This window comes from Sinocyclocheilus grahami, unplaced genomic scaffold (genome assembly GCF_001515645.1).
Source record: "Sinocyclocheilus grahami isolate Dianchi unplaced genomic scaffold, SAMN03320097.WGS_v1.1 scaffold105.1, whole genome shotgun sequence".
Lineage (NCBI taxonomy): Eukaryota > Metazoa > Chordata > Actinopteri > Cypriniformes > Cyprinidae > Sinocyclocheilus > Sinocyclocheilus grahami.
In genome coordinates this window covers 611,230-633,256 of record NW_015505284.1, presented here as the reverse complement: position 1 = coordinate 633,256, position 22,027 = coordinate 611,230, and the positions used below count along the sequence as shown (strand labels likewise).

The 22,027-nt window shown below is 38.5% G+C and overlaps 1 protein-coding gene across 1 annotated transcript in view; it reads right to left on the bottom strand.

Moving 5' to 3' along the window:
* Positions 1 to 22,027, bottom strand: part of dmxl2 (Dmx-like 2) — an 85,768-nt gene that overhangs the window by 15,548 nt on the left and 48,193 nt on the right. Inside the window, exons 13-29 of the mRNA XM_016276662.1 lie at positions 17,179 to 17,309; positions 17,006 to 17,095; positions 16,781 to 16,892; positions 16,577 to 16,696; positions 16,039 to 16,269; positions 13,581 to 15,257; positions 11,639 to 11,749; positions 10,491 to 10,660; positions 9,358 to 9,455; positions 9,043 to 9,208; positions 7,677 to 7,941; positions 6,696 to 7,462; positions 5,473 to 5,763; positions 5,183 to 5,374; positions 5,010 to 5,086; positions 4,712 to 4,842; positions 3,476 to 3,724 (exon numbers count right to left, since the gene is read on the bottom strand). Of these exons, the coding sequence (XP_016132148.1) occupies positions 3,476 to 3,724; positions 4,712 to 4,842; positions 5,010 to 5,086; positions 5,183 to 5,374; positions 5,473 to 5,763; positions 6,696 to 7,462; positions 7,677 to 7,941; positions 9,043 to 9,208; positions 9,358 to 9,455; positions 10,491 to 10,660; positions 11,639 to 11,749; positions 13,581 to 15,257; positions 16,039 to 16,269; positions 16,577 to 16,696; positions 16,781 to 16,892; positions 17,006 to 17,095; positions 17,179 to 17,309 (4,878 nt within the window). The remainder of the gene's footprint in view (positions 1 to 3,475; positions 3,725 to 4,711; positions 4,843 to 5,009; positions 5,087 to 5,182; positions 5,375 to 5,472; positions 5,764 to 6,695; positions 7,463 to 7,676; positions 7,942 to 9,042; positions 9,209 to 9,357; positions 9,456 to 10,490; positions 10,661 to 11,638; positions 11,750 to 13,580; positions 15,258 to 16,038; positions 16,270 to 16,576; positions 16,697 to 16,780; positions 16,893 to 17,005; positions 17,096 to 17,178; positions 17,310 to 22,027) is intronic.

The window sequence follows — 22,027 nt, the reverse complement described above, 5'->3', positions numbered from 1 at the left end:
AGGAGAGTGGGGTTGGTGGGGGGGGGCGACAGATGAATTTACTTTGTTGATCAAAGTAAAATCTCTTTGAGTGCTGCCAGACAACACCTTGACGAAATGCCAAAAGCCGAGAAATATGAAAACAAAATCTTAATCACTGGGTTATTTTACACTGTTTTATAAATCTGGTGCTTTTATGTGACACCAGAAGCACTTTCCAATTTGGAAACACTAGATTTTGGATTTACAGACAATTAATGGGGTAATATTCAAGGCTTTACAACATTTCCCTGTTAAAAAGGACTTGGGTAATTGAAATAAAAAATGAAATAAAATATAAATATTAGATGAAAAACTTAAAATCGGAAATGCCAGTTTGACATGGCAGATTGCTGTACCTGCCTCAGTTCAAGCGGTAGCATGGAGTGCACAAGAAACAATCTTCTATATATAGCATAAAATTAGCATTAATTAACATCAGAAGGAAAGCTGAAGTAAATAGTACAGCTTATTAAAATATATCATCTCATGTAATCATTTAATCAATGTTTCAACCACAGAAAAAAAAAAATCAGTAAACAGCTTATAAACAACGTCATGTAATGCTACTGTTTTCTACAATATGCCTTTAAAAAAAATAAGCATAATCAAACTGGTTCCACTACAAAGGTCTCATCAATTCAGACAGAAAGAAAACAGAACAAACTCTCTGCATGTTGACCTTACGACAGCTGATGTGCACCTGAGCCTGAGGCACGCACCACATCTCTACACGCAGCGGGGAGGTCGTCTCTCTCTCTCTCTCTCGCACACACACAAAGACAAACACACACAGACATGCACCTACATCTAGACTAGTTTTTAAAACAGGCTAAAATGCTGAACAGAGAGGCGAGTAAAGGGAGTGTGTGTACCTGGTGTATTCTCAGACTGGAGCTCTGTCTGCCTGTTTGACTCCAAATTGGCTGTGATGGTCACACACACACACACACGAGATGATGAGATGAAAATGAGACACAAAAGTAAAATATGCCCACAAACACAAAAAGGCTAGATGAAAACACAGACAGATAAAGTAACAAATAATGAAATGTAACATAAAAAAAGAACAAACGTCACCGCAAACGCACGCAGCACCTCTCCACACATGAACAGGCAATGACACGCACGTCCTGCCATCTAGAATACATGGGTCACACTAATAAGGTTTATTGTTAGTTAATTTTAGATAATAAAAATACAACTGTTTATTGGTAGGTCATCTTAGCTCAGATATGTTAAATGATACAATGATACAATTTTTGATTTTAACCCCATAACTGTCACTCACATTTTTGAACATAGACGTGAAAGTGCACGATCCAAACTTACATTTTTATAATTCATGAACGAAAACATTTTGTAACATGAAATTAATGTACCATTTTCATGGTAATGCAATGTTTGATTTTAAAATGGGTTTCAAAGGATGAATTTTGAGATTTAAAGTTTTCAATTGATATATCATTTCTGATGATTTCTAAAGTGTGATCGAGAAAAAGGCAACAAAGAAGACTGTTTTTTGACAAAGGTCAGAACTCCTGTTATGATGTAGATTTTTGAGGTGCACTTGTCAAAAATTCATCTATTACTTTTCCTACATCATTTTTAACAAAAAATTATGAAAGCGTTTTTGTTTTCGATTGGAATTATTTCATTTTAAAGTAGTAATTAAAAACTTTCTTTAGACTGTGAGGCAAGTATTCACTGAGTTTCGGTTCATTTTTGTGAAGCGCTTCTGTTCACAGAGAACGAGACGGCAAAAGTGCACCCTGTTTGTTTTCTTTATTTTACAAAAGCACATTTTGTTGATATTGTGAGTGCACACAAATAAAAGTAGACCCTTTACAGTTCCAAATGATGTAGTCTTATCCAGGGGTGTCATGTACTAATTTTTTTTGAGGGGGCACGAGTAAAGGCGGTGGGTGCGGCGGGGTTGGGCAGACGGAAAGCGGGGGTGCCCGTCATGCTTGTCATGACACACAGCAGCCATATATAGCCTATATACAAGTATCCATAAGTATAACTGATATAGGCTTAGGTTTTATTTATTTTTCCCTTTTTATTCGAAATACGTGTTAACTATAACATGAAATATCTCGATACTCATATATATATATATATATATATATATATATATCTATTAGATATATTTTTAACAATGCTTACAGATGTCTTGTAACTCTGTCACGTCCGGTGTTGACAGACAGATAGCTCGTTGTTATTCGAAATATGTGTTATCTATAACATGAAATATCTCGATACTCATATATATATATATATATATATATATATATATCTATTAGATATATTTTTAACAATGCTTACAGATGTCTTGTAACTCTGTCACGTCCGGTGTTGACAGACAGATAGCTCGTTGTATCGTGTATAGTTGTCAAGTGTACCCGTAGCTATACAGTTCTCTCAGGGCTGATCTATCTATCTATCTATCTATCTATCTATCTATCTATCTATCTATCTATCTATCTATCTATCTATCTATCCATCTAAAAAATGTAGAATGAATGTAGCGGAAACTGTATTAGTAAATGTTGAAATTAACTAAGATTAATAAATGCTTTAGAAGCCGTTTTCATTGTTAGTTCATGTTAACTAAAGTAGTTAACAAATGAAACTTTATTGAAATATATATGGTAATATTTTATAATTTGTTGTAATTTAAAATTTAGTGGCTGATCTATCTATCTATCTATCTATCTATCTATCTATCTATCTATCTATCTATCTATCTATCTATCTATCTATCCATCTAAAAAATGTAGAATGAATGTAGCGGAAACTGTATTAGTAAATGTTGAAATTAACTAAGATTAATAAATGCTTTAGAAGCCGTTTTCATTGTTAGTTCATGTTAACTAAAGTAGTTAACAAATGAAACTTTATTGAAATATATATGGTAATATTTTATAATTTGTTGTAATTTAAAATTTAGTAAATTTTGCAATTGTAAGTGTTACCGATATATCTAATCACTGGACTTATGTGCTAATTGATACAACACTGGAAGTCCATCATTCCTATCTCATTTCCTGTTCCTGTGTGGAGGAAGTGCCTCTGAGCCTTTACTCACAGCTCTCCGGCTGTGCTGTTTCCACAGTCATGTTACTATGGTTAGCAGCTTCAGTCTGAGGCGGTTCTTGAATGACCGTCAGGGTCGGTGGGTCAGAATCTCTGACCTTTACACCCTCTGACCCCTCGGACCCTGCTGCCTTGAGAGCAGCTAACGGGAGGAAATCTGATTATGTACTGCAGGACCCAGACACTGTTACAGACACAGCACTTGACTAAACTTAAAATCTGTAAAACTCTAACTTACATATATTTTAAAATGTTACTGAACTTCTGACAAAGGCTGCGTGTTAAGTACATATTATGACTTTCTTTACAGATTTAACAGGACGCCACATCAACAAACAGAAGGCAGCAGAAGACTTACCTGGAGTGATTTCAGGTGGCCGCTTGGGTTTGACAATAAGTTTGGCTCCTCCCCCAAACACAGCGGCCCACATGCGGTTGTTGAGGGGATGAGCGGCTAGCCGGAAGAGCTCGTTTCCAGAGTGTGTGCCAAGACCGTGAATCAGCAGACTGAGATAAACAGCCACCACTGCCTCACACAACATGACATTCAGACGAATGTGATCATCACCCTGAGCACACGCCAGCAGACTGATCAGAGAAGACACACCTGTGAGAGGAAGAAAACATACACAATGAGCCAGTGATAGATAAAAGGAAAAAAAAAAATCTTTCCACCTATCCAGCCATATATCCTGTATCCACTGGTTCTTGGATTCTTCTATACATCCATTCCTCCGTCAATCCATCTATCCACATATCCAATCATATCTTCTATAAATAAATTTTCTCCACTATCAGTCTTCTCCATCCATTCAACAATCCAACATATCTTCTATCCATTCATTCTCTCATCCATCAGTTTCTCCACCCATTTGTCCATCCATCCATCCATCCATCCATCCACTCCATATTTTCCCGTTCATCCATCCAATCTCTCTTCCATTTACGTGTGTCCATCCATCCATTCATTAGTCCATCCATCTACCCATCTATTCTGTGTCATCTATCTGACCATCCATTCATCTGACAACGCACCCAATCATTCTTTTATCCATCCATCCATCCATTCATTGTTATCTATCTGACCATCCATTCATCTATTCGTCTGACAACGCACCCAATCATTCTTTTATCCATCCATCCATCCATTCATTCATTCTGTTATCTATCTGACCATCCATTCATCCATTCGTCTGTCAATGCACCCAATCATTCTTTTATCTATATGTTTATCTATCTGTCCATCCATCCATCTACTTATCCATACATTCAATCACTCCATCTATTATTAACTTCCATAATGTAAAAAAGAATATTGGTGGTTTAAAAAAAAAAAATCATAAGATAAGCATTGTCTACACGCATGCAATCAGATCTAATTGAGAGTTTGCATTGAGATTATTGGTTAATATTGTTTTTCACCATCAGTCTGACAACCAGGGACTTTATTAATAAATGGACCAAATAGGCAAATAGGGTAATAGTCAGATGTCACTTTCCTCTCTATACAGAATAAGTCATTACAGACGAGGATGAGTCTGAATGTGCTATATCTCTGCATGTGTTCTGTGGAGTCAAATCTGATGTGTGTTACCTGGCCACTGTGCAGGGGCAGAGGTGGGTGTTGCATGTTCCTCGATGCTCTCAGTGCGAAGTCTACGCCTGTCGCTCAGTAACAGCCCCTGATACACCATTCCTGTGAACTGATTGGCCTCCGATTGACTGCTGAACACACACACACACACACAAGCAGGAGGGCATAAGTCAGTGACTGTGTGTAAGAGTTACAAGAATGGTATGCCATTCAGAATAGTCAGACAATCTAAGCAGCTACAACATCTTTAGAAGCATTTTAAGATCAGTGTAATTTATCAGTTGGGGGATGTTTGTACCTGTAGCTGTGGCTGTCACACAGCGACTGGTATATACAGGCCGATAGAGAAGCAGCGAGTGTGTGTAAAGCATTCACCTGAAATACACATGCACATATTAGCAGAAGCATACACACCCGGAGTCTTTATACAATCTTTCTATTTGTGAGGGAGTCTGTTTGCGTGTCTCTCACCTGGTCGTCCAGTATGTCTGGGTGTGGTGGAGCCTCCATCTGGACAATGGTGTAGAGGATATCATGTATGTGGTTTCTGAGATGCAGGACAGGGTTGGCGATGACAGTCTTGGTGGGGGCGATGCTGGCTGACAGCAGGGGCAGAGTGGTGGGGAGGGGGAGTGGCGACTGAAGCTGCTTCACTGTCATTTCCTGAGGACACCCAACCAACAAATAACATGAGGACACACTCAACCAACCAAACACAATATAAATCAATCAACATTTTGAACCATCATGTGAGGACTCACTTGCTGCGATTCCTGCAGCAGGAAGAGTAGCTCCATCCTGACAGACGTCACTCCTCCACCCTTGGCTCCGTGTAGACTGCAGTAACTGAGGAAGACTCTGAGGAGAGCCTGATTCTCTCTCAGCCAGGCTTTCCTCCTCTCTGCATGCAGCTGCTTGGCCTGCAGACGACGTCGCTCCATCTGATGACGTTCATACGCACCTGCTTCACCCCGGATTTGTGAGTCTTCCAGGTCCAGAGATCCATCTTCACCCCACTTCTCCAGCTGACCTGCAGCCGCTTTTCCTTCAAACTGACATATCAAAATATCCAAAACAGACCAGGGATGACCAATATATTGAATGTTTATTAAGAAATTTACAATTAATCAACATCATGGATTTTGCAATAATTTTAATGTACTTCTAAGCAATTCAGCTTCCTAGACTTTCGGTACACTAACTTCGCTCTTCCTAGCAGATTTCAATTGCGTCTCGGTGTTAAACTTCAGCAGTTCAATTTATTCTAATGATTCAGTTCTTTTGAACTGTCCATTTAAATCAATCACTCATAACATAATTCATCATTCACAGACTTCTCTGTATGGTATTTAACATTCTTTAAATGCTTTAGTAATAATGCGTGTAGTTACATATTGTTGTTTATTACTATATATTGATACTTTGCATATAAATTAACTACATATTATTCCTTATGTTCATTTAATGAAAGTTGTATCGGCTTCAATTGCTGTTCCTTTGAAATAATAATAATAAAAATAAATAAATAAATAAAAAAACAATGAAACTGGAGTAGCAACAGATCTTTTCTTTTGTATTATAATGTATCTCAGAGTGTAACAAATTATCACAAAAATAAAAATAAAATGTAAAGCATGGACTTGGTTCTATCTTTGTGTATGTATAAGTGGACCAAATGATTGGAGAAGTCCTGCATTCGTCATCAGAGTTGTTTTCACTGGAAGGTCCAGTTGTGATATTTAGATGAATCATTATTCATTATTAATATACGATGTGACTTTTCATTTCTTGCATATTTGTAATATTAAGATACACTAAACATTGATCACTGTCAAAATGCTAAACAATATCGAGATCATCATGCTAAACACCATCTCATGGGATATAGTGGTTCTCCTCTGAAAAATTATTTTTTGGTTTATCAAAATCCCAATCAAGGCTCAATCTGAGATTGAAATCTTGCAATGAGATGGTGAGCACCAACCTTATAGTTGCAGATGTGGTGCATGGCCTCGATTTCTTTCTCCAGCCAGTTGTAGAGCTGAAATCGCAGTTTGCCACCATCCACCTCATATCCTGTTGCCAGCGTCCGCAGCTCCGTCATGAGGATCTTCAAACAGGCTCGGAACTTCAGCTGTTCGGCGATCACGTCCACCTCAGACTCGCACGTTGAGTCTTCACGCTGCAGGGCTGCCAATTTGGATGGCTTTTTAGCCTCCTCATCCTCCACCTCCGGCTTCTTCATGGTCAGCCCACCCTCTTCATCCTCATCTTCTTCCTTATCAAAACCCCAGTCCATCTGAAGACCTTCATCTTCCATTTTAACCATCGGTTGACTCCAGTCCAGTCCAGTGGAGGAGTCTGCTCCCCAGGCCTGACTGGGGACGGCAAGAGCTCCCCAGTTGAGATCTGAAGCCTTTCCTCCGTTCTCCTGTGGCTGGGCACCACTGACATTAGCCACAGAAGAGCCCTTACTCAGAGAAGACGCTTTCTTAGTGACTTTAGGGATTTTAGATAAGACCTCAAGGGCCAGGAGTGGGCAGCCCACCTTAAAGTGAGCGTTAGCAGTGGTGAAGAAGAGTTTCCGCTCTATAAGGTTTATTTCGTCTGCGCTATTACATTCTGATGTTAGACCAACTGCAAACCCAGATGCTTCGGGCTTGGCAAAATGCCGTCGAATAATCAGAGGGTGTGCTCGCAAGTAGTTATAGAAACTAAAGACGACAGGATTACACGATTTCACCAGAACATCTGAAAAAGAAAAAAAAAAGAAACGTTCTGTATCAAACACTGTTATTAAAATATTTAGTTACAAATTTACTCAGTAGTTGATAGGTGTTACATTACTAGTTGTCTTTCCTAAGTGGTGCATGTTGCGATTATTATTATTAACATTTTAAGTATTTATCATAATGCCGTTTTATTAAAGCAGTCAATCAGCTGCTGTAACGAAGTGACTCTTTACCAGGGTTCTTATCATCCTCTTTGTAAATCTGCTCCAGCAGTGTGTCCAGGGCTCTGGTGTAGTCCTTCATGATCCAGTATGCAATGCTCCTCAGAAACGGGTCAGGGTGCAGTTTGGTACAGGAGAACCCGCTTCCATCTCTGTTGCAGCCGAGAACCTTCTCGTACAGGATAGCCTGGCAGGTGGAGGAACTCTCGTAATCAGCCTCGTAAAGACGAGCGACAATCATCGCAAGCTGGATGTCCTCCATTTTCTCCAGACAAACCTATCAGAGAGACAGACCTTATCAAGAACATATACCAATCATATCAAGTTTATTTTCACTTTATTGCATTGCAAAATTACATTAATCACAATTAGGGCTGGGCGATAAAACGACAACGATAATTATTTACGATAATGATTGCGATATCGTTTTCTTAACTATAAACTAGCCAGATGAAACAGCGCTGACAAACAGGAGAAACACTGTGTGCAACGATACAGTTTACAGCCTGTAAACTTGAAAGAAACTAAAATTTTAAATGTATTGTGATAATTATCGATATCGACTAATATGGAAAATTTTATCCTGATAATTTTTTGGCCATATCGCCCAGCCCTAATCACAATTAGGCATCTTTTAACCCAAAACTCTCCTTACCATAATGGGGAAAAATACTATAAAGTATTTTTCTACTTTAAAACACCACTGTATAGGTGGGAATCTAACAAGAAATACCATAAAATTATAATAAACATTGAAAATAATTACAGTTATTCAAAAACACAAATATAAAAGGTTTGGACACATTACATACTAGTATTCTAGTATTTAATAGGAAAACATGAAACATGAATAATTATACATTTTACTTTTTAAAAATTGATAATAGGCTTAATTTTCTTGCAAAATATATTTCCCCCTTATTTTCTTTTGAATTTTGGGGTAAAATATCACAATTATATCTGACTTTTCATTTGTCGATTTTTAAAATAAAAATAAATAGACTACAACAGAAGCAAAGCTAATTTGTTTTCCTAATATAGCTGCACACATCTCATTTTAACAACCTATATTGTCGTAATCTCTCACGGGTGGTGTTATCACTGTGTTTTGACTGTGTGCTGTCATACATCCAGCCCAAGGTAAACTAAAGCTGTCATATGTCCATCAGGGGAGTTTATCTGTGATGTTTTGACTAAACTGAACCGCTCAGGGCTGTTATATCACACTCCACTTTTCACAGACGACCACACGCTTTATGACGTCACAACCAAACCTAACCAAACTAAGCAGACTCCAAATCTAAGAGATCGACAACACACACTTTCTCTATTCTCCTGGAAATGAATTTCAGCAGAGTTAAAATAGGACAGCGCAGACCTCAATGGCATCTTTCAGGGAGCCAGCGAGCAGGAAAAATGCAGCCGACTGCTCAAAGCGCTGTTTGCCCAGGAGAGAGAAGGCGTTCTTTAAAGCCGCCTTCCTCCAGCGGTCCTCACTGAAGTTATGGCTGAAAAACTGGGTCATCTTCTCATCATGTTGAGACCTACACAGAAATCAATACATAAATAAACAGATGGAAATTTTAAGAGCCCACAGCAACACAGCATCAAGGGAACAGCACACTGCATAGGAGATGCAGCTAGGTGAAGGTAACACTGTATCCATGAATAAGAGTCAGTAAGTTTAAAGCACCTAAAGAGACCCCAGAGAACAGCCTTCTTCTTCATGGCCAGATAGAAGAGAGCCGCATCCAGTGGATCATTATGCCTCTGAAATGCTGCTTTGGCTACCTAATGCAAAAAAAGAAGCAGAGATTTAGTTTTCATTTGTGAACTATAATATCACCACTGGCATAGTACTCAAAATACCTGATTACACCAAGAACGATAACTATAAAGAAAACGGTAATTATATTAGCGTCTACACCAATGGAAGATAAGGTTTCAAGCTTTTTAAAGCAGGATGGACTGTGATTGGTTGTCAGTGTTTTTAGCATTGATCCGCTAGATAAAATTTATCTGAAAGTGATTCCAGCAATCATTCTGGGTTGTTATTGTTATAGCTCAGAATGATTTTTTTAAATTATATTCTTGTTATTGTCCTTGATGTGAACGAAAGGATCTAAAATTAACTGAATAAAAAATCTTATATAATAATAATAATAAACAACTAAAATGAACTAAAATTTTATGAAATTTCAACTGAAATGAAAATGTAAAGAAATGCAAAGAGCAAAACTGAATTAAAGTGAACTGAAATGTCAAGTGAACTGAAATTAAATCAATTAAAGTGAACTGAAGCTAAACTTAAGATGGAGCAGACACTGAACTGATTAGAAACTGAATACAATTTAAACTAAACTTAACTGAAACTAACTGAACTGCACATAAGTAAAATTGTAATGAATTATAAATTAATCTAATTTAATGGAGAGTGAAAGTGAAACAGAAAATGAAAAAGATCACCAGACTTTGAATATTTTGAAGGCCGGAATCAAAATATTTAAATAGTGGTTAATGAAATTCTCCTTCAGGAAAATGTTCCTGAATCTTCCTTTGTTGCTTCTGGAAAATTTCTATTAGCCAATAATATTCCTACGATTTTATGAGCACTACTGGTTAATAGCAGTGGTAACTAACCTATTTGTACATTAAAAAAAAAACTAATTATATAAAAAGGACAGAGAGAGAGATACACAAAATGTGTATGGTTGGGGGGCCTCCAGAAACAGGATTGGGAAGCACTGGTTTCTATAGGAATATTGATCCACAATCATAGTTTGTGTAAATCATGCTATGTGTGCAAGTATGTTCGAGTGGCCTCACCTTCTCCACCATCCGCCTCAGTGTGTTAATGTTTCTGATCCACCAGCCGACACCCACCGCCCTGAGTTCAGACCACTGCGGATCTCCTCTCTGCATGGCAGGAATCATGTTCAGCATCTCCTCCTCAGCTTCTGAATGGAACACCCATGCAAAGTGACATGTGGACACACCTGCACACATAAACACAGCATAAAGGCCGATTCACACCAAGACTAGAAATATACACGAGGCTTTCCCTCCTTTATAACAACAAATGAATGCAGCACTCAGGGCAAGCAAGCAAGAAAATTAACACACACACACACACACGTACGTTAGGTTTCTATGAATTGTGGGGATTTTCCATGGACTTCTTTTACTTTTATACTGACCAAATTATATTTTCTATTCCCTAACCCTAAACCTACCCCTTACAGGAAACCTGTTTGCATTGTCACACTTTCAGATAAACATAATTTACTATTTTTTTCCTGCAAGGGGAGAAACATTTGGTCCCCACAATGTAGCACAAGCACGCGCGCGCACACACACACACATTTAAATGTCAGCAATAAACACATACACACACAAACTTCAGAATTGAAACCTGTTTGACAACAATAAACCCCAAGTTGTGTTTTTAGGGCTGTCAACATAAACGTTTTAACATGTGAGATGAAATAAATATTTAACATATTAGACAATCTCACACTGTAACCATTTCATTCTTCACAGAGTGATTTCTAAACATCAAATCAAAATATCCCAAACTACAGTTTGTAATGCCCAAACAATATAGCAAAGTTAGAATAATATAGAGTAAGAACAATTTGCATTTTACTTTTAAATTGTATCACATTCAGGTGTTTGTTATCCCAATAGTCACTTTTTTTTTTTTTCCTTTCTAAATAAATATTTTTCACAACAAACCTTAAAAAAAAAATAATTACAAGAATACACCAAACCAAAGTCTTATATCCATATGTTCATAAATATTCAAAACAGAGTTCAAAAAGGTTATTTGCTCCACATCCATCTTCAATGCTGGGTCCGGATTCCTTTACTGGTGTTGGAAAAGCTTTAGCACCACCTTATCTGAGGGAACCACTTACCACAGAGTATGAATATGGTGATGTGTGTATATGTGCATGCAAGTGAGTGTGTGTTACCCTGATGAAGTAGCTGCATCCTGTAGAGTGGGGGCAGGGATGTAAGCAGACAGGTATGCAACCTCATGGCCAGCAGGTAACGTAGACCACACTCATCTAGAGCCTCTCCACCTGCAGAAACACATATTTACTACACCATAAACCCTAGCAGGTTTCGAAAAGCATGCTCATAACTCTCAGACATATGGCTCTGTTATCAAAGAGTGCTGATGTTTAGAGCACACCGAATCCTTAACACATTCCAGACCACAATCTGCATCACCTACTGATGACTCTGATCACACCTGATCCAATTAAACATTTCACAGCACATCAAAACTCAGAGACTAATTAAAAACTTCCTCTACTGGGAAATTGAGGATTGAACTTTGAAGTACATCAGCAATATAATGTTAGGTGAATTAGAACTACAGTATATACACTTGCATGCTGTATGATTTATCCTACTGTCCCTGAACCTTTCTCCTTGCATTTTGGCTCTAGCAAGCATTGGAACACCGTGTTAAAGTTTAGTACTAAAGAGACTAAATAAAAAAAGATGTGAGCTACAGGTAACATGGATAAAGCCTGATATGTTTAATGTTGACAATAAATAATAATACCAAGGTTATAACAAAAAACGTTTTATTATTGTTCTCTTTTCATGTACTCAGTTAACACCAATGACATCCTAGACAGTTAGCCAACACAAGAAGTGTATCACGCTCACAAGATACTCATGTATATTCAGGTGTGCAACTGCAGATTTGCTGAGGGGTATGCAAGATCAGTGTTGCCCCCCCCCCATACTCTTTTTTAAAAAACATTTTTTTTTTTATAGTATTTTGTATTTATTTGTCTCAAAGTTATTAAAATTTTGGACATTTTATATAAAATGGGAACAATATAGGCCTATGTAAAATTCAGTTTAAATAAGATTTTTTTTTTACTTCGTTTATTTTTTTTATTCATAGAGATAAAGCATGGAACATGTGCAATGCTTTAGTGGAAGATTTCTGCCACCTGTTAGAACCACTTTTAAGAAATAAAATGACATGTCATTCCCACTATAACCAGTAGATTGCACCAGAGGATCACTCACTGGCTCATTTGCGGTTTCCACTCCCTAATGTAGTCCTTTTAACGTGTTTTGCTTTTGGTTGTATAAAAATTAAAAACATAAAAAATCGGCACTTTTTTTGTACTGATGTATGAAGTAGCAACTATTTAGAATTCAAAACGACGATTTTCGGCGAAAGGTATAGTTTGCATCTCTGCAAGCAATCTCATCAGTTTCTCTCGAAAGTAAACAGAATGCCCCTTTTACAAACATCCCGCAACAATTTTATTTTGTGAGTGATAATTATATGAGAGATAATCGGAAAATAACTGATATTATGGTTAACCACTTTGCCCTCTCAAGCAACAACGTTAAATGTTAAATGACTTAACAGTGAAAAAGATAGGTTAAGCTTACCAATCTCTGTTTGTTCACTTTATTTTAATGCATCATTCCTTTTCTCTTTGTCTTTTTTTGTTCTGTGCCCTTTCCCTCTATTCATTTTGATCATGTGACTATGTCTGTGACAGTATGTCGAACGGTGAGCTGTTGATAATGTACTAAAGATAATAAAAGGCATTTTGAACTTGTTTAAAATACTAAAAAAAGTTAAATAAAATGTTTTCTTTCATTATTTTAACAAATAAGCTTTTAATTATTGATTACATTTTATTAAGGAAGATTTTTACAGAACGATTTTGGCACAATTGAGCATCCAGAAAAAAACTAATTGGCTCAATGGCCCAATGACTTTGAGGCCGTATCTATTTTTTTGAGCAATGAGAAATGGGGGGAGTGTTTGGGAAACCTGTAAACAGTCATTTTTGCAATTCCGTTTGGTGACACTAGTGGTGCAGAAATTACACACTTCGGTTTTAAAGTCTGCATGAGAAGTAAACTCACCAGTGTACTGTTTATCTGTGGGTCCTGCTACTTCTGCACTAGTGGTCGCCACAGTATCGGCAAGAGCCACAAGGAACATCTGCTCAAGGCGTGTGAGACCTGGCAGGCTGGAGTGCATAAGATGTGAAGACAGCACCTGTGCGTGTTCAGGGCCAAAGTACGTGGGGCCGTACTGTGATAGGTTAATCACACGAGACTTCTTCTCTGGTTTCTCTGCAGCAAAACTCACAAAATCGTCGGTGGTGACAGCCTGCACCTGAAACAGATCAGCGTACTGATCCTCTGGTTGTTTCTGTGTTTCACGTTCTGCCCCTTTTCCAGCTTTTCCCACTTCCTCTCCCGTCTTGTAAGAGGTGTCCTGGTCCGCAGACAGCAGGGCGTATAGTGGAAGTGGAGGTATGGAATTGATTTCGGTGTAATCTCGCCCACCATCTCGGCCAGCAACGATAATGTCTTTTGCCGTGCTACCCGTCACGCTGATGGTTCGGGATAGGTGCCTCCTGGCGCCACCCTCACCTGCTTCTACGTCCCTCACCACTGCAACTTCTCCAGCAATGCACTTGACCAGGTGTGCCAAAATGGCCTTGGCACGACGTACCCTTCCAAGGTCCATAAGCTCTAGAAGCTGTGTTGGATGGTACTGCGGAAGAGTGGGCGACAATGAATGGGCCGCCTCAAACAAACCACCATCTTGAATCACTGCAGGGGGGCGGAATGCATCATCAATTCCCGCACTGCCCTCATAGACACTCTTAGATCGCGCTCTGCCCTCATTTGAAATGGACATTGTGTGACCTCCAACGCCTTCTGGGGATGAGATGCTGTTGTCGTCAGAGTCGCCCGGTTTTTCATCCTGCCTCCACTGTGCATAAACATGCATCTCACAATCCATGCCCACCACCAGGATGCCATCACGCACCCAGGATAGGGACACTGGCAGGGATGGGGTACCGTCCACGGAAGAGACGAGGTTTACGGACCTAAGCAGTACCCAACGAGAGCGAATTCCCTGCTTTATACTGCCCCCTAGAGGCAGGGTGACTGCCATGCCATCCTTCACTCCTGTCTGCTCTGTGACAACCCCTGAGATGCGTCCATACATAAGAATGTTGGATCCAACCCCGACCGTCAGGATGTGCGACCCATCTTCTTTAGACAGCCAGTCTAGGTGCACAAAGTGTTTGATATTGGGGCTGTCTTTGGTTACAAACAAATCTGACTTGCTATAGACAACCAAATTGCTATCAACACTAACACGCGGATGTAGCGTCTTCGCAGGTTTGCTAAAATCGTCAAGGTGAATCGTCTGTTCCAGGACCCACTCTGAGCCACCCGTCGACTCACACTCGTAGATCGATACAAGCATGGAGAAGTCCTGAAGCATGCCACCTTCGTTCTCAGGCGACATCTGTTTGAACGACACAGCAAGTCTTCCAGTGTAGGAGCAGCTGACCGCAACGGGTCGACCCGCAACACTCACAGAGCTGTCGCTGTCCTCTTCCTCTTTCAAGAGTCTCCAGTGCTCCCACCGATATGAACATGTCTCTTCAGGGTGTGGTGCTGATAAGTCCATGTCCACCCTACAGTGCCAGAACCTCACGCGTCCATCAGAACAGGTGGTCACAATCAAGTATGGAGCCAAACACACAGGGTAGATAGATGAGGAGCTCAAGTGACCTTTGAAAAGAACACCCAATATTTTTATCACCTACACAAGCACATGATGCATTTACAGCAGAACACAAACCATCCACACACACCCACAAATGACTTAATATGCCATACAAGGCAAATATGAGATGATATTTCATTGTCAATATAAAACTATCCAGTATTATGAATACTTCAGTGATTAGAACACATTTTTATTTGACCATTAAGTCAGAGACCATGACTAGGCACGTTCTAGGCCCAGAAAGGTAGTAAGGACATTATTAAAATATGTTCACGAGAGTATCACAGTGCCTGAGTGTACATTCCTCTGCTTGCAAAGAAGGTGCAGCACATCTGGGTTCTACGTCAGCACGCTGACTCCTGTGTCAGCAGCACCACACATGCGTCATGGTACTCTTGTGAACGTGTGTCGAAGACTGACACAGAAGAGAAGAAATTGTTGAATAAAGTTTTCTTTGCGCAAAAAAAGTATTCTCGTAGCTTCATAAAATTAAGGTTGAACCACTGAGGTCACATGGACCATTTTAACGATGTCCTTACTACCTTTCTGGGCCTTGAACATGGTAGTTCCGTTGCCGTCTATGCAGGATCAGAAAGCTCTTGGATTTCATTAAAAATATCTTAATTTGTGTTCCGAATGGGTTTGGAACGACATGAGGGTGAGTAATTAATGACAGAATTTTAATTTTTGGGTGAATTATCCCTTTAAAAGCTAACATGTATAGCTTTTCTAGTCTAGGCAATTCTAGTCTGTAACAATGCATGTATAAATATATGATCATACCGGCAGAGGGTGTGGCTCTGATTAGCTCCACCCCTGGTGGAAGTTCTAACCGCTGACTGTAGACCAGTTTAGAGCTCAGGATGAGTTTGCTGGCTGACTGCAGGTTGGCGGAAGAGGAGGAGCGAGGCAGCGGACTATGACCTGGAGTGGTATCAGGAGATGAGTCACCATAGTTCTGACTCAAAGGAACCGTCAGCTGGTTCTGGAACACGTGGTCATTTACTGGCTCTTCTGCAAGGATTAGCAAGCCAGTAAAATGTAACAGTAATCAATCATGACACTAATTATATTAAATTCATCTCAGACAGAGACAGACAGAAACGGATATCAACAGAAATATATAGACAGTACAATACACAGTGCAGATGTACATTATTGATGCCCAATGGGTAAATTAGGGCATCATTTCCTTATGATAGAAATTAGTCATTAGAGGAAGTATCAGCTTTCCCTTCATGAGACTCCCCTCACAATTTCTTCTCATAAGCTGTCTGCCGACAGCTGTCATCATTTCACAAATAACCAACATCATACGCACCCACACACGCCTGCACTGAGCGCAGATGAAGATGCCACATCTGTAACACTGAGTTCCGATTTGCATCCTTCTCGATCACCACCAGGTAGAACTTTTCTGAGAAAGAAGGGGGCTGGTACTCTAGAAACAAAGACAAAAAAAATGTGTAATGTTCTGTAAAAACTGTCTAAACCATACTTCAAAGGAAAGAAAAGGTTTTTGTACCTTCCCCAGAGGGAACATTAGTAATGTTGAAATCTAGAATGTCTTCATGTGGTTTGTAACCTAAAATAAAATCCTCCTGGAATACGTGAAGCAGCTGTGTGTTTGAGCCACACTGAAAGACACAAACATACAGTACATGCGGAATTACACACAACATATATATTTTTTGAATTGCAACAATGTTAATCAAACACAAACTTGCATGTGTACACAAACAGGACCCACCTGGTTAGTAATGACATCCAGCTCTATGATGCAGCCGGGTCGGGCAGTGGACTGCTGACTCACAATGTTGAATACTTCACCCACCAGTTTCTAAACATAAAAGCAACCATCGCCATACGTTAATTGACAGAAGGACATTATTTTGTATCAAATCTACTTTGAAAAACTCTTACAGAGGTCTCTGGGTCAGAGAGTTCATCCAGCAGTTTGCGGGCATCCACCACAGCCTGATACAGACGCAGGTTTTTACCATCAGATGCCACAAAGCACGCACTTGCTGAGTTACAGTACGTTCCTGACACAAACACAAAACATTTTTAAGAAGCCAGACATAGTAATAACTTACAGACGACCTATTATACCCCTTTTTACAATATGTAATATAAGTCTCAGGTGTCCCCAGATTGGGTCTGTGAAGTTTCAGCTCAAAATACCCTACAGATAATTTATATAATTTTGAAAATGTCTATTTTGAGTGGAAGCAGAAACACGCTTTCATACATGTATCTTTAAATGCAAATTAGCTACTGTTCCCCGCCCCTTTTCCAGAATGGGGCCGAAAATACGATTTTCTGAGCACACACATCCTAAGCAAGTGCACAGAAAGCGGCTATCACAGGGCATATGAGTACTAGGGATGGGTCACGATTTTCGAATATTCAATTAGTTGATTTCATTATAGAATATCAAGGTTGTGTGATTATTGTCTAAAAAAATGTCCCCATGTTCTCAGTGTTGATGAGGGGGACGCGTTCATGTAAGCAGAGGGTGGCGCTGCCAATAACTCACCTAAATGCTATAAAAGACAACAGAAGATAACACTGTCTACACGCACACTGTAGACATGCATGGCATATAACTGTTACAGTAACTTGGTTCTGTGCAGACCACAAACACCCCCGACTGGGTTAGAGGTGTGCTGAATCTGTATTCGGGAAGGGACGTAAAACGAATAACGCGTTCTACGAAGTCACGAAAGGCACATGGTTAGCCGCTTTCTAGCGGTAGCTTGTTACATTATAGTACATAAAAGTTCGCTTACCCCATGAACAGAGTAAGGAGAGATGACTGATAGGATGATGGCGAATGATTTGCAAATTCTGAGCAACACTAACAAATGCTAATCTTGTAAAATGTGTGGTAAGAAAGTACTGCCGCTCCATAGTATACACAGAGCATGTGTGAATCTAGAAAGTGAAAGTAAAAAGCAAGCGCGCATTCAAAAGTGATTTCAATGCCCCGCGTATTAATAACGGCTCCCTGATTCTCGCAATTTATATACAGTATAATTACCCAATGTTATAACTGCGAGAGAAAGTATTGAAATATATTTTTTCCTCCTATCTCGTATTTATTCCCTTTAGGGGTTCCGTTTTTTTAAATGGAAATGTCCTAGCCTCATGAGCAGTTGATTTATGCTAATTGTCCGACTGTTATGTTAACAAGTGCCATCATTCGGTTATGTTTTTTATAATAATATGTTTCACCATGTTACAATGTGTATATGGCTTGAGTTAAGATAGCCTATCCCCTAATTAATTAAACAGTTTGTTATCATAAAGATTGAAAGCGTGAATGGTCTCATTCCCTCTCTCTCTCTGTTTATGGGTGTGTAGCATATACCTGCGTGCATGCATGTGGGGAAAAGGTGCGATTTTCGAATAATAATCTAATAATTCCCAGCAGTCTTCAAATATTATTTTTGCTTGAAATGCCCATCCCTAGTGAGTACTGAACTAAGTTCTCTTTCATGTCTTATTGCGGATAAACTGTCAAACACATGCAAGTTTATATTAAAAACACACACAAGTTACAAAAACAGTCGGTATGTCTGAGAACGTAAACAACAACGAAATAAATCATATGTTTATATTAGATCTATGTGGCAGCAGCGTAATATACAGTATATAAATATATATACAGTGGCCCATCCCCCTTGAAGGTCAAGTTAATTGTATTTAATTATATTTTCTCTATAGCGCCAGATCACAACAGAAATAATTTAAAAGTTACCTTTCCGATAGAACAGGTCTATAACTTGTTCTTTTATTAAACAAACTAAATAGCCTTATGTTATTTACACAACGGCATGTTATTTCGGTCTCTACGTTATGGTCGCGCTCTTCCGCCCCGATGCGCACGCATTTGTAAATATTAAGCCGCAAAACGACTATTTAAATATGAATTCTGCGTGTCTCTGTGTTAATGAATGGTGCAGACGCGCGGTTTTGTTTACTACTTGTACTGAAGCGCGCGTGACGCTTGCAGTGATTTTAGTGTCTGCCATCTCACTAAATGAGGACATAAATACATGAACAACATCTCCAGAACTGCTCTGAGAGTCACTTCATGAGCATTTGACGGTTTCATTTGAGTAAAACTATCCTCATATCATATACACACAGAAATGTAAAGGTATTCACAGCAACCCGTCAAAATAAAATTTCGGTTTAACTTCAAGGCATTGACAATTTACTATTGTTCAGTAGAATATACGTAATAGGCTGCTACTACTACTAAAATTAGTAAAACCTTATTTTTAAGGAATAATTATACACTATTTCTTCAATGTTTTAATTGTAATATTAAATGACCTTTATTTTCCCAAAAATAAAATGTGCTTAATTTTCATTACTTAAAAGATAGATTAAATGAATGTTTATGCCTAAAAAAATTTAAATACACAACAAAATTTCTGAGCAAAAAAATCATTAGGCTACTGTAAGAATAAATGAAACTTGTTTTTATGCTTTCAAATAATTAGACATGCTAAAACTTGAATTTGGTAACAAAATATATTTTGTAAAAAAATTTTTTTTAAATTTTTAATAAATTGATGTTAAATTGTTTAAGTTTCATGATTTTAATTAATTAGACATGCTTTTATATTATACAATTTAATTTAACCATTAAAAATGAGTCCTTTTTAACGTTGTTGCATTTCAATGTTTTGTTAGTCTAGCCTACGAGATGCGCCGCTGCTGTGTCATGCATTCAAAATATTAGAGAAATATAGATGCTCAATGCGGAGAAGATCTTGAATGGGTTAAAACCGAAACCAAGCCATTCACACAGAACGCATATCCAGCACATTTTTAGATGGACAAATATGACGTCTCACACAAGAGATGTATAGGTCCCGCGAGACACAACAAAAACACAGCTCTGATCACAGCATCCTCCATCCTCCTGTTGTTAATGTTGATATTCATTGTTTCTGTTGTTGAATGCCATGCACAAATGACGACGCTGTCGACCGGCTTAAGTCACTTCTTAGTACACACTCTCGGTGCGAATGCAACCCTTTAAATGGTACTGGGAAATAGTTCGTGCAAAATCGTCCCAGTACTTTAGTACTGTACATTTAGTTCTGGAACTAAAGCGGTGCGAAAGGCCCTAATTAGACCTATACATTAAAGACCTATTTAATCTGCATATAAAACATTAGAAATTATATATTTGTTACAATTTTTTATTTTGTTTGATCGTTAAAACAAAAAAATATTTGTTTGTCTCAATAAATTGTGTTAATTATAAATATAGTGGTTAAATTTAAACTTTTTGTTTTAAATAAAGTTATAATAATGTCAATAATTATCGATACCGAACGATATGAAACATTACATCGTTGATAAATTTTTTAGTTATATCACCAAATTATATACATTTTTATATACATATGGCAACGATTAAAATTGCGATTACTCGCAATTAATCACTTTGTTATGCACAAAATTCAATAAATTCAAAAGTAGTTTATTGTGCAATTTTTTCATTTAAAGTCCACCTGTGGTGAAAATCAAGTTTTTTATGTTGTTTATTTGTCTATATGGTGTTTTTAATATACTTTTAGACAAACCATGTGGCAATCCATTTATCAACACCATTGCTGAGTATTTTCTCCTTAAAACTGTAGTTTCCCCAAAGGCAGTCACAGAAACGCTGTTTGAAACAGCCTTTTTTTTGCTACGTCATAACATTCAATAACCAATCGCGTCAAGGGATCCTATCCTTAGCATATCATTAACTGTGCTGCAAAGCAGAGGGTCTAGTGAGAAGGCAGCCAGGTTAATCCGGTAACAGTTATATTTTTTCTGTATATGTTTCGCTAACTGTTAATATTTCCCCCCATTTTCACGATGTCATGTGCTGTTAGCGCATATTTATTTGTATTTAGAACCGCTAACCTGAATAATAACCCGTGGCAGCAGTGTAAAAGTAGACTGGAATCAGATGCACCTCTCCCGCATTGAAATCCGCATGTCACACGCGCATGATCGCGGGTGCGATTTGGAATCACAAACTTGGCTGCATTTGAGTCTTCAAGGCATTTTGAGGACACAACAAAATTTAACGAATGTTATAGTATCCACTGTAGTTGTCCGCTAGTAAAAACTGTTTTATCAGTAATTATCCGTGAACCAGCGCAAACAGTTACCTCACAAAGTTAGCCATGAGTCTCCTTGCTTACGTTGATCATACCAGCTTAATTAAAGGGGTCATATGATGCGATTTCAAGTTTTCCTTTCTCTTTGGAGAGTTACACGCTGATTGTGCATAGATAAGATCCCTGAAGTTGCAAAGACTAAAGAGATATTCTTTATCAAAGTTAAGACTCTGCCACACCCCCCTAAAACGGCTCGTTCTAACACGCCCCCACATATCTACCTCACTATGTGGAAATATTTGCATAATGTGGCCCAAATGTGCACGCAAAGTAAGGCGTGGTTTCAGTAGCCGCTGTTAGTGTTGGATCAGCCATGTCAGGGAGACGCTGTGTGTTTCAGTGTGAGAGCAAAAGCACTTTATTTGGCCTTCCGAAAGTAGATGCATTTAGGAATCTTTAAGATTACTTACAACAGAACACGAAAGTAGATGCATTTAGGAATCTTTAAGATTACTTACAACAGAACAGCAATGCATTTTATGGACGACCATTTCGTGAACCTAGGAGAGGAGGTAATTCTGACTTTGCTATGACAATCTGGCGCTTCTGAATCAGCTACTGTTTTGTTATTAGTT